The sequence below is a fragment of the Sphaeramia orbicularis genome, chromosome 13, assembly GCF_902148855.1.
Source record: "Sphaeramia orbicularis chromosome 13, fSphaOr1.1, whole genome shotgun sequence".
Classification (NCBI taxonomy): domain Eukaryota; kingdom Metazoa; phylum Chordata; class Actinopteri; order Kurtiformes; family Apogonidae; genus Sphaeramia; species Sphaeramia orbicularis.
In genome coordinates, this window is record NC_043969.1 from 37,806,119 (window position 1) to 37,817,698 (window position 11,580).

General features: G+C 33.5%; 1 protein-coding gene across 1 annotated transcript; it reads left to right on the forward strand.

Moving 5' to 3' along the window:
• Positions 1–485: 485 nt before the first annotated feature.
• On the forward strand, positions 486–6,894 carry c15h3orf52 (chromosome 15 C3orf52 homolog). The gene is made up of 7 exons (XM_030151325.1): positions 486–891; positions 1,586–1,651; positions 1,930–2,001; positions 3,187–3,319; positions 3,495–3,655; positions 3,926–3,996; positions 6,466–6,894. Exons 1-7 carry the CDS (start codon positions 799–801, stop codon positions 6,650–6,652), a joined length of 783 nt encoding a protein of 260 aa, XP_030007185.1. The 5' UTR covers positions 486–798; the 3' UTR covers positions 6,653–6,894.
• The last annotated feature ends 4,686 nt before the right edge of the window (positions 6,895–11,580 follow it).

The following is an 11,580-nucleotide window of genomic DNA, read 5'->3' on the forward strand; positions in this document are numbered from 1 at the left end:
CTATGTTGGCTGATATGGAACTAAAACAACTAAACCCATGAATATACAAGAGACCAGCTGTAGAATAGCTGTCCACTGTAGTGACCACAATGCATGAAAGGGTTAATGAACATCTACATGATCAGTGAATTAAATATAGGAAAATACAACATTTACACTGAAAAAAACACAAAATACAGTTTATAAAATTATAATAAATGGTGATTAATTACTTCAGAAAAGATAAATATGGGAGGAATTTATTTATTTATTTATTTATTTATTTATTTATTTATTTTTGAACTGTCACTAAAGTAGCCCTGGGTCTTTCTAGGTTTAAAAAAAAAAAAAAAAAAAAAAAAAAAAAGCATTATTGTGTCCAGGTATATTCGTCTCATTTCCGTCCAGTTGTTGTAATGTAAGTCCCTCCTTCCACTCACGGGCTGTCATTCATTTTTTATCGCCGCGGTCATGGTCACGCCTACTCTGACGTCACCTTCACCGAAACTTGAAGGAAACTCACCTGTCTGGTTATAAACGAGCCGAGACACGGTACTTTAACAGCTCTAGCCGAAGACGACCTTCTCTAGTATCTGTCTACAAAAAAAACAAAAAAAAAAAACAAAACAAAAAACAGGAACAATGTGAAACCACAAACTTTGAGGAATCGTCGCCTTTTTTTCAGCCATAACCTGAGACGTTTACGGTCCCACGGATAACACAGTTTCGATATCTGAAGTCTTAATTTAGGCTTACTTCCGGGTTCGGATTCTTGTCAAAGGGGAGTCAGGGAAAAAACACAGACAGGTACCAACTCGAATGACCTCTAAAACGAACGCCATGGACAATATTCAGCTCCAGAACACCAACACGAATGGAAACGACGGAGCAGCACATGTGGATATTGAACCGGTGAGTAAATATGGACTTTTAATGCAATCCATAAGAATGCCACACAGATAGAAGACAATCACGATTATAATAATGACAATAAATGAATAATAAAGCCTAATAATAATAGAATGGACTCGTTAATCTTATGATATATGCTTAAAAGTAATAATCTAAACACTGCCACACATTTTATTTATTTATGAAGTGTATTTGATAGGGACAATGCAAATTACATACACTACGAACAAAAAGTTGAGGATGTTTTTTTTTGTTTTTGTTTTTTTTTGTCGTCTTTTCTTTGTCATTTGTAAACAAAACTATGTCTGGTCATGAAAAAAAAAGGTGTTTCAATTCACACACACACAAAAGTAAAGAGTGCTGTGCAAGAATCCCAACTGAAAAAAAAAAAAAAAAAAAAAAGCCTAAAAAATTAAAAATATCCTTAACTTTTTGTTTGTGGTATGGAATAACTTCTACCTGTTATAAACAAGCTGTAGTAAAAGATGATTCATATAAAGAGATTATTGTTATTTCTAGTTTCCATCTCCTGTCTCTATAGTCAGGGTTTTAGTAAAGAAAGAAAGAAAGAAAAGTAAAGAACATTTAAGGTTGAGTAAACTTTATAGTATTTTAATATTCTTTTTTTTTTTTCAAAAGTTTCTTCATATTCTGGACTTTACATTAACATTCTCTAATATTTGATATTGTCCAGGTGGCAGCAGGAAATGGAGAAGGACAGGGCTATCCAACAGAAAGAGATGGATTACTTGCCAGACAGGTGAGTTTTTTTTTTTTTTTTTTTTTTATCATACTTGTGCTCTTGTTTATCCAGTTAAATACATTTACGAGAAAAGGATTGTATGAATGATGTGCAGAGCAATGGAGGAGTTCATGTCTGCTTATGTTTATTGGAACGACATGATGTGTTATTTGCCTGTTTTACACACTCGTGGGAGTAAAATTAGGTGAACTCCTCAATGATCTCATTCCATTTCGGATAACAGGAGTGTTTTAAGGCAGTGGGAAGTGAAAGTGTGTTTATTTTTGTTCCAACAGGCCAACGCCGGTAATGGAGAGACAATGCCCTCTCCCCATGAAGTCGAAGCTCAAAGGAGAACTAACCCAGAGGTCTGTACAGTTGAATTAAAAAAACGTCAGAAGTCTCTTTCCTGGTGCTTTCCTCGTACACTCACTATGAAGGAAGTGTAACTTATTTGTCATCCTCGAGCACTCAGTCATTCCATGGAAACCAAAAGGGCCATTTCGTTTATTCCTTTATGATGAAATCTAACAAGTTTTGTTGAGTACGTTGAAAAGCACTATATAAAACCATTGTATTATTATTATTATTATTACTACACTGGTCAACAACAAATTTATTGTTTAAGTTTTTTGAGCTGATTTAGGATCATTTTGGTGTGCTGAATCCAAAAATCACATTAATTTTGCTCAATCAGGTCAACTTTCTGAACTATGCTACATATTGGCTTTTTAACATTTTTGCTTACATTTATGGGCATTTTCACATCATATGATACAAAATTCTTTCATATTTCTTGCAATAAACGAGTTCTGAAGATTTTACTTTTGCCAATTTATGATTAATTGTTTTTTTAATATTACAGGTGAATGAAATGGCTTTGACTAGAAGATCTTGCAAAAATAAGCCTGACGTATTCTGCTACATCTGCGGTGAATACACCTTTGTACCTAACAGGAATCAAGTCCCAAGTTTCATAAAGTGTGCTTACCAATTTTATTTTGGTATTAAACTTGGTGACCAAGATAAAGTTTGGGCGCAGATTGTGAGAAGATCAAATTTTTCAAAATCAAATTAGCAAAAAAACCTGACCTGATTGAGAAAAACAGATGTCATTTTTGGATTTAGCGGTGCAAAATGGTCCTAATTCAGTTGAAAAAACCTAGACAACTTGCAAAAAACATTTTTTTGTAACCCAGTGTTGTTGTTGTTGTTCTTCTTCTTCTTCTTCTTGTTATGGTTATTGTTATTGTTATTATTGTTTCATTTCATTTATTTGGATCTCCATTAGCTTTAGCTTAGGCCATCACTATTCTTCCTGGAGTCCACACCCAACACACTGCAGTACACAAATTGCCAAAAAAACACCCACACACTAAACAAAACAACACAAACAACAACTAAAAACCATTCATCACAATTACAAAACAAAAATGACACACATGTAATACACGACCTAGTTGTAATTATTATTATTGTTATTATTGTTGTTGTTATTATATTTAACTAACTTTTTTTTTTTTTTTTTTTTTTTTATTTCATTGTTCTTCCAGAAATGTGCAATGTGCAGGATTAAGGATCAGCTGAATGAAAAAGTCTTTGGGGTGTTCAGACTATGGATGATCATCGTCCTCATCCTCATCGCCATTATTGTTGTGATTGTAGTCTCAATGACTCTGTGTACAGGTAATGTTTATAAAGACAGGGTTTTATTAAAGATAATTAATGAATAAATGAGTCAAGTAAAGACTAAAGACTTTAAAGACTTTTAACATATGATCTAATCAAAGCCAGCCTTTTACTCTTTAAATATAACAGTTTTAGTTTTAATGCTTTAACTCTGTATTTCCGTTTTGACCAGTTTTATACGAGGACGTGGATGAGAAGTTCGACTCGTCACTTTTTGACGTTCCTCTGTATTTCAACGGTAGCTTTCGACTCCCCAATCAGGACTTCACAGAGGACTTTCTCAGCCTTTCCTCCAATAAAAGCCAAGAAGTGGCAGCAGAGCTTCAACAAAAGGTTAGACTGGATGGTACACATATTATACATTATTTATACAATAATAGCTAATTAGTCCTTTTACATCAAATACATAAATTCAAACTAGAAAAGCGAAACTGGCAAAAGTAGATAATATGATATAGCCAACTTTATGTGTATGTGAAGTCAGATGAAGCTAAATCTGTTTTCATAATGAATCCAAATAAAACAGCCCAGTTTTGCAGTGAAACCCTTGAACCAGTGTGTCCTCACTGTTTATCTCTTCATGTCTTTACTTGCCTCTTGCAGCTGGCTGACCTCTACAGAACGTCCCCAGCTCTGGGCCGATACTTCTCCACAGCTGAAATATATGATTTCAGGTAAACACACACATTCACACTCTTGAACTGTTTTTTATACAGAGCTGGTTCATAGATGTACATAGTGTTTTTATAGGAAATACATACTGTTTACATAGATAAATATACTGTTTACATAGATAAACATACTGTTTACATAGATATATATATATATACTGTTTACATAGATATACATACTGTTTTTATAGGAAATGCATACTGTTAATAGAGATACACACAGTTTACATAGACATACAGGGTGGGGAAGCAAAATTTACGATATTTTGAGGCAGGGATTGAAAGACAGTGTATGACCAATTAGTTTATTAAAAGTCATGAGAATTTATTTGCCACAAGAAAATGTACATAATAGAAAATGTTTTTATTCTATGTGTCCTCCTTCTTTCTCAATAACTGCCTTCATACGCTTCCTGAAACTTGCGCAAGTGTTCCTCAAATATTCGGGTGACAACTTCTCCCATTCCTCTTTAATAGTATCTTCCAGACTTTCTCATAATAGTTTTGCTCATAGTCATTCTCTTCTTTCCATTATAAACAGTCTTTATGGACACTCCAACTATTTTTGAAATCTCCTTTGGTGTGACAAGTGCATTCAGCAAATCACACACTCTTTGACGTTTGCTTTCCTGATTACTCATATGGGCAAAAGTTTGTGAAAAGGTATGGATAATAGTGTTAGGTATGATTATGACATCAATATATGTTTGGTTTCAAAACAATTGACGTAGTGCCTGCTGAGAAAAAACAACTAAATGTTCATTGTAAATTTTGCTTCCTCACCCTGTATATATACAGTTTACATAGATATACATGCTGTTTTTATAGGAAATGCATACTGTTAATACTGTTAATAGAGATACATACAGTTCACATAGACATACATACTGTTTACATAGATAAACATATAGTTTACATAGATATATATATACTGTTATTATAGGAAATATATTTACTGTTAATACTGTTAATGGAGATGCATACAGTTTACACAGACATACATACTGTTTGTTCATATATATATATAATATACTGTTTTCATAGATTATACATACTGTTTTTGTAGGAAATGCATACTGTTAATAGAGATACATACAGTTCACATAGACATACATACAGTTTACATACATATACATACTGTTTTTATAGGAAATGCATACTGTTAATACTGTTAATAGAGATACATACAGTTCACATAGACATACATACTGTTTACATAGATATACATTCTGCTTTTATAGAAAATATATACTGTTAATAGAGATACACACAGTTTACATAGATATACATACAGTTTCCATAGATATACATACTGCTTACATAGATATACATACTGGTTTTATAGAAAATACTTACTGTTAATACTCCTAATAGAGATACATACTGTTTACATAGATATACATACTGTTTTTAGAGGAAATGCAGACTGTTAATAGAGATACATATGGTTTCATAGATATACAGGGTGGGGAAGCAAAATTTACAATGAACATTTAGTTGTTTTTTCTCAGCAGGCACTACGTCAATTGTTTTGAAACCAAACATATATTGATGTCATAATCATACCTAACACTATTATCCATACCTTTTCAGAAACTTTTGCCCATATGAGTAATCAGGAAAGCAAACGTCAAAGAGTGTGTGATTTGCTGAATGCACTCGTCACACCAAAGGAGATTTCAAAAATAGTTAGTGTCCATACAGACTGTTTATAATGGAAAGAAGAGAATGACTGTGAGTAAAACTATTACGAGAAAGTCTGGAAGATACTATTAAAGAAGAATGGGAGAAGTTGTCACCCCAATATTTGAGGAACACTTGCACAAGTTTCAGGAAGCGTGTGAAGGCAGTTATTGAGAAAGAAGGAGGACACATAGAATAAAAACATTTTCTATTATGGAAATTTTCTTGTGACAAATAAATTCTCATGACTTTCAATGAACTAATTGGTCATACACTGTCTTTCAATCTCTGCCTCAAAATACTGTAAATTTTGCTTCCCCACCCTGTACATACTATTATTCATGGTAATACATATTGTTAATACTGTTCATAGTTACACATACTGTTAATACTATAAATTGTGCCTATTCATATTTTATGCAGTTTTATTTTTTACTCCACTAAGCTCTATTCTTATGTTTGTTCAGTTGTACTTTTTAAATTATTATTATATTTTATCTGATTTTTTTTTTTTTTTTTTTTTTTTTTTTTTTAGTTTTTGTAATTTTATATTTGCTCTATTCTTATTTCTGTAGCACTGGTGTTTGTAAATATTGCTGCAGTGACTGGAGTTGTACTCTCAATATCACTGTAGGCACAATGACAATAAATTCTATTCTATTCTATTCTATTCTATTCTATTCTATTCTATTCTATTCTATTCTATTCCCCTGCACTGTGAACTCATTTCCTTGCTTTGCTGACAGGTTTCCGTTGAGCTTCAGAGGTTCTGTTTCACTTTCCCCACAGGAGCGGTTCAGTCATCGCTGAGTATAAGCTGGCATTTGTCATGCCTGCAGACGAGCAGGATCAGCTGAGAAACTTCACCCTGAGCAGAGAGATGGTCTACAACGTGCTCAGACAGTTTCTATACGACCAGGAGGCAGAAGAGTCGGAGCTGATGTACATCGACCCAGGTTCTTTAACCATGTATTGAAAACACAGGCCTGGAAACACCACTGTGCCTCTGTGTTTGCCGCTGAAACAACACTCATTATCATAAACCTCTGTGGTCAAAGTGTTTGTAGCACATGATTTCTCAGACGTGAGGGAAACTACATGAAGTCTGTTGAAATGCAGCACATGATGTTTTATGACCACAGTCAGGTCATACTCCAGTCACTACAGCACTAAGTGTTAGTACGGGCTTTAATTTATATTCACTTAAGTCCTTTTATCTGTGAAATCAGTGCCATTAAACATCAGTGCTTTTTTTAGTTTGTATTAAATACTTGCAGAGCTCTGTATGTGGAGATACGAGAGCCTTTCAATAAGTTCATGGCCTCACCCAGAAATACAGGTTGTTATAATACAGGATGTTACATTCTTTCGTGATGGGATGGTGATGCTTGAACATCGATGGACCAAGTGCATTGCTATAAATGGAGATTATGTTGAAAAATAAAATATAAATTATCAGTCTGTGTTGTTCTGTTCTGGGTGAGGCCATGAACTTATTGAACGGCCCTCGTATGCAAGACAAGATTGTATATAAACCAAGATTTCTTTTAAAGTATTATATTTAATTGTTTGTTACTTTTACAAATGCAAGTTTATCAATTGTAATTTTATAATTTTTTTTTTATTAATTATTACACACTTTTATATTTGTAGGCATTTGTCCATAAATGTTGCACCTATAGCCAGTATTTTTAAAGTGTCTATATTTGTATATCTGTGCCTTCACTGTGCACAGGGTTCCCGCAGGGTCTTAAAATTCTTGAATTTAAAAATCTGCTTTTAATACCATAAAGTCCTTAAAATGTATTATATTTGATATCCTCCTGAGACCCAGGAAGGTAAAAGTTTTGGCTTTTTTTTTCTCCATTAAATAATTACCTTAATCGGATCCAGATGCATTTTTTCTTGTCTTTTTTTTTTTTTGTAAGGAATGTCCTTTGCAGTGGACAGTGTGTTTTTTGTTTGTTTTTCTTTAAAGTAAAGCTGTGAAACTCTTGTCCACTAAAGAGGACAAAAATGCATTGCTGGGACTCAGGAGGTTATGCTAGGTCTTAAGTTATGATGCCATAAACTACTTGGCTGTATTGTTTTTAACTGTGTCTGTTAAATGTCTAAGCTGCAAAGAAAGTAACGTTAGTCGGCTTGGTTCCACCCGTTCCAACCCAACAATTTATACTGAAATAAATAGTAATAATAATATAATAAGAATAAGAATGTTAACCCTTTCATGCATGAATTATGAGAACCTTAATCATGATTTTTTCCCCCCTGTTTTTAGTCCTCTTTAGACATGAAAAAAAATGCAATTGACAGCTTTTTATGAACCTATTTTTCATGGAGCTGCAAAAATGTTCACTCAAATGGATACGATGCGTTGAATTTTTTAAGCAAAGAAACATATATTTGCTGATATACAGTGAAAACTATGAAATATTAACACTTTTAATGCTGCTAATCTGATGTTTTCTCATATTTAAACATACTCTAATACTAGTTATTACTCATTTCATGGAGATAATAGACAAAAAAAAACATGTTGTTGAAGAAAAAATGATAATTACAGTCTAATAACAATTGATTTACACTCAAACATGTTACTACAGATCAGGTTTATCAAGAAGAGCAAAGTTACATATGCATAAGTGTCCACTGTGTTGGCTGATATGGAACTAAAACAACAAAACCCATGAATATACAAGAGAACAGCTGGAGAATAACTGTCCACTGTAGTGACCACTATGCATGAAAGGGTTAAATTGCATTTATAAAGCACTTTTTATTCAGCGGAATCTCAAAGTACTCCAGAGAAAAGACAGTCCAATTTAAAAAAAAAAAAAAAAAAAAAAAAAAAAAAAAAAAACCAACAAACTATATTGAGAATAAAAGACTAAACAAATAAAACAAAGCATCATGGAACCAGTTTTTTGCTAACTTGACAGCCCCTGGTGAGAAATAATCATAAAACATTCAGTTGTGTGTTCAGTATGTATGTAATATTCTATCTCTGCTGCTGTTAATAAATGCATTTTCCTAAATTCTAGGTGTCACAAATTTTTGCCAGTATGGCTGTTAAACTGGTGTTAAATTCTATTCTAAGTAGCCTTAAAAAGATCTTTAAAAGTCTTAAATTTATCACAGTTCCTAAGGACCCTAAGTGTTTTTTTTTTGTTTTTTTTGCTGGGACTGCTACCTAGAGATGTGTTAGGGAAAGAAGACAAATACCTCTTTAAAATTCTTATAATTGCTTCCAAAAAGGCCATTACAAGGAACTAGCTCCAAACTGATGCACCCTGAGAGGATCAGTGGCTATAATAGAGGAAATCTACTCTATGGAAAGACTGACTTATTACCTACGGCTCAAGAAACATATCTTCATAAAACGCTAGAGAAAATGGCTGGACTATAAACAAAACAATGCATAATTACTCCTGTCTTCCAGATCTTCCTGAGACCCAGCAATGTATTTTTGTCCTCTGTAGGGGACAAAAGTTTGACAGTTTTACTTAAAAAATTCTATCCATTGCAAAGGACATTCCATTAAAATAAATAAATAAATAAAAATATGTAACTGAAAAAACTGTTGCATTATGCGGTTTCTAATCAAGACAATTGTTGAATGGAAAAAATCAAATGTTCACTTTCCTGGGTCTCAGTAGGATAAAGATATTTTGTGTTCAAGCAGTGACCCCCAGTGTCTGTGTTGTATTGTCTGTTGATAAAACAAAAATAAAGTATTTTAAAAAAAAAAAGTCTTAAATTTAACTTGTAGAAACCTGTAGGAACCCTGCGTGCATTACTGAGCACAATTTGCAAAACAAACCTGTGGCATGTACTAAAAACATTTACCTAGAGCCCAACAAACATAATTACAGTGAATGATCTTTGATAACTGATAAGGAAATTTGCCTTCTGTAAATAAAAGCTATGTGTAGCCATATAAAACTGTATTGACTGTGTACACAAAAACACTTTGTGTATGGAGAAGTGTTTCCCATTTCTGTTAAATGCTGTAATATATAAAGTGGGTCTCGGTCTTGGATCTCATTAACCTGTTTAACCTGTTCTTGTCGGGGTTGAACAGTAGAGGGAGTGCATGTCACAAAAGTAAATAGTGACTTTTTATGTACAGGGTGTCCCATAAGTCTCCATACATAGGAAAAATAAACGTTTCTTGACATAAACCATTTTTATTTATATAATATGCTCTATATGACTGCCGTTTTGTCGGGAACACATTTCAATGCGTGTCCTCCACTGCTGAAGAACTATAAAGAAGAAATATAAAGAAATACATGTTAGAGCCATACAGGGTGGGGAAGCAAAATTTACAATGAACATTTAGTTGTTTTTTTCTCAGCAGGCACTACGTCAGTTGTTTTGAAACCAAACATATATTGATGTCATAATCATACCTAACACTATTATCCATACCTTTTCAGAAACTTTTGCCCATATGAGTAATCAGGAAAGCAAACGTCAAAGAGTGTGTGATTTGCTGAATGCACTCGTCACACCAAAGGAGATTTCAAAAATAGTTGGAGTGTCCATAAAGACTGTTTATAATGGAAAGAAGAGAATGACTATGAGCAAAACTATTACCAGAAAGTCTGGAAGATACTATTAAAGAAGAATGGGAGAAGTTGTCACCCGAATATTTGAGGAACACTTGCGCAAGTTTCAGGAAGCGTGTGAAGGCAGTTATTGAGAAAGAAGGAGGACACATAGAATAAAAACATTTTCTATTATGTACATTTTCTTGTGGCAAATAAATTCTCATGACTTTCAATAAACTAATTGGTCATACACTGTCTTTCAATCCCTGCCTCAAAATATTGTAAATTTTGCTTCCACACCCTGTATATGTATGGAATGTATTATGTCTCCTATGTATGGAGACTTATGGGACACCCTGTAGTAGATGTTCAGAATGCACATACATGTATTGAGTATATACCAGTTTTTTCAACCTTGGACCTTCGTGGGGTCACCTGGAATTTAAATGGGGTCGCCTGAAATTTCTAGTAATTGATAAAAATACAAATAAAAACTTAGTAAAAAAAAATTATATGGTAAGTTGACAGACAATCCCAATCCATAAAAGACATGACAAACTGAAGCACTGTGATACTGTTTATGTTTCAAATGTTCATTGTGGTCAGTTTCAGATGCTGCAGCTCTTTCATAATTCATAGTTAGAGTTCTTGTTTGTTCAGTATTAATTGTCAGCCTTGTAAATCCAAGCTGGACTGACTGTACATATCCTGACCAAGGAAAATCAAATTCTCACTTTGTGCAGTAATCTACACCTGGCTTTTCTGCCTCCGTCCAGAATAATATACATTATATAGACTAAATGTTGTCTAAAATTAATGTTTATTTGCAACATAGTATAGCAAACTATTACATGATCAAAAACAAGTTTAGCCAAAAAAAGTCACTGTTCTGAATGTCTGGGGTCGCCAGAAATTTGTGATATTAAAATGGGGTCACGAGCCAAAAAAGGTTGGGAACCACTGGTATATACATATCAAGCTGCAGTAGTTAAAGTGCTGGGGGTACCATTTATCATCATTTGTTCATTAACCCATAAAGACCCAAACATCCACCAATGACCAAAACCATCGACAGATCTAAACTGTTTAATACCTGTTGATGCACTAATCCTATCAATACATGTAAATAATTGGTGTAAAATACAGTTTGTCGTCTTTTCACAGTCATCAGATATGACCCATTTGGACGTTCAGAGGCTCCGTAGTTACCATGGAAACACTGTCATCTGATTGACCAGTAAAACCCATGGAGTTGGATCAATGACAGTGGATGGAGACGCTTGGTTTATGTTCAATTAATGAGATATTTTACTGTAAAGTCTCTTTCTAATATAATAGCCCTCAACTATAA

Excerpts from the sequence above, each read along its gene's own strand:
- c15h3orf52 (XM_030151325.1), top strand. The coding sequence starts at position 799 with ATGACCTCTAAAACGAACGCCATGGACAATATTCAGCTCCAGAACACC. Across the intron at positions 1,652-1,929 it reads ATGGATTACTTGCCAGACAG|GCCAACGCCGGTAATGGAGA; the intron begins GTGAGTTTTTTT and ends TTGTTCCAACAG. Across the intron at positions 3,656-3,925 it reads CAGCAGAGCTTCAACAAAAG|CTGGCTGACCTCTACAGAAC; the intron begins GTTAGACTGGAT and ends TGCCTCTTGCAG.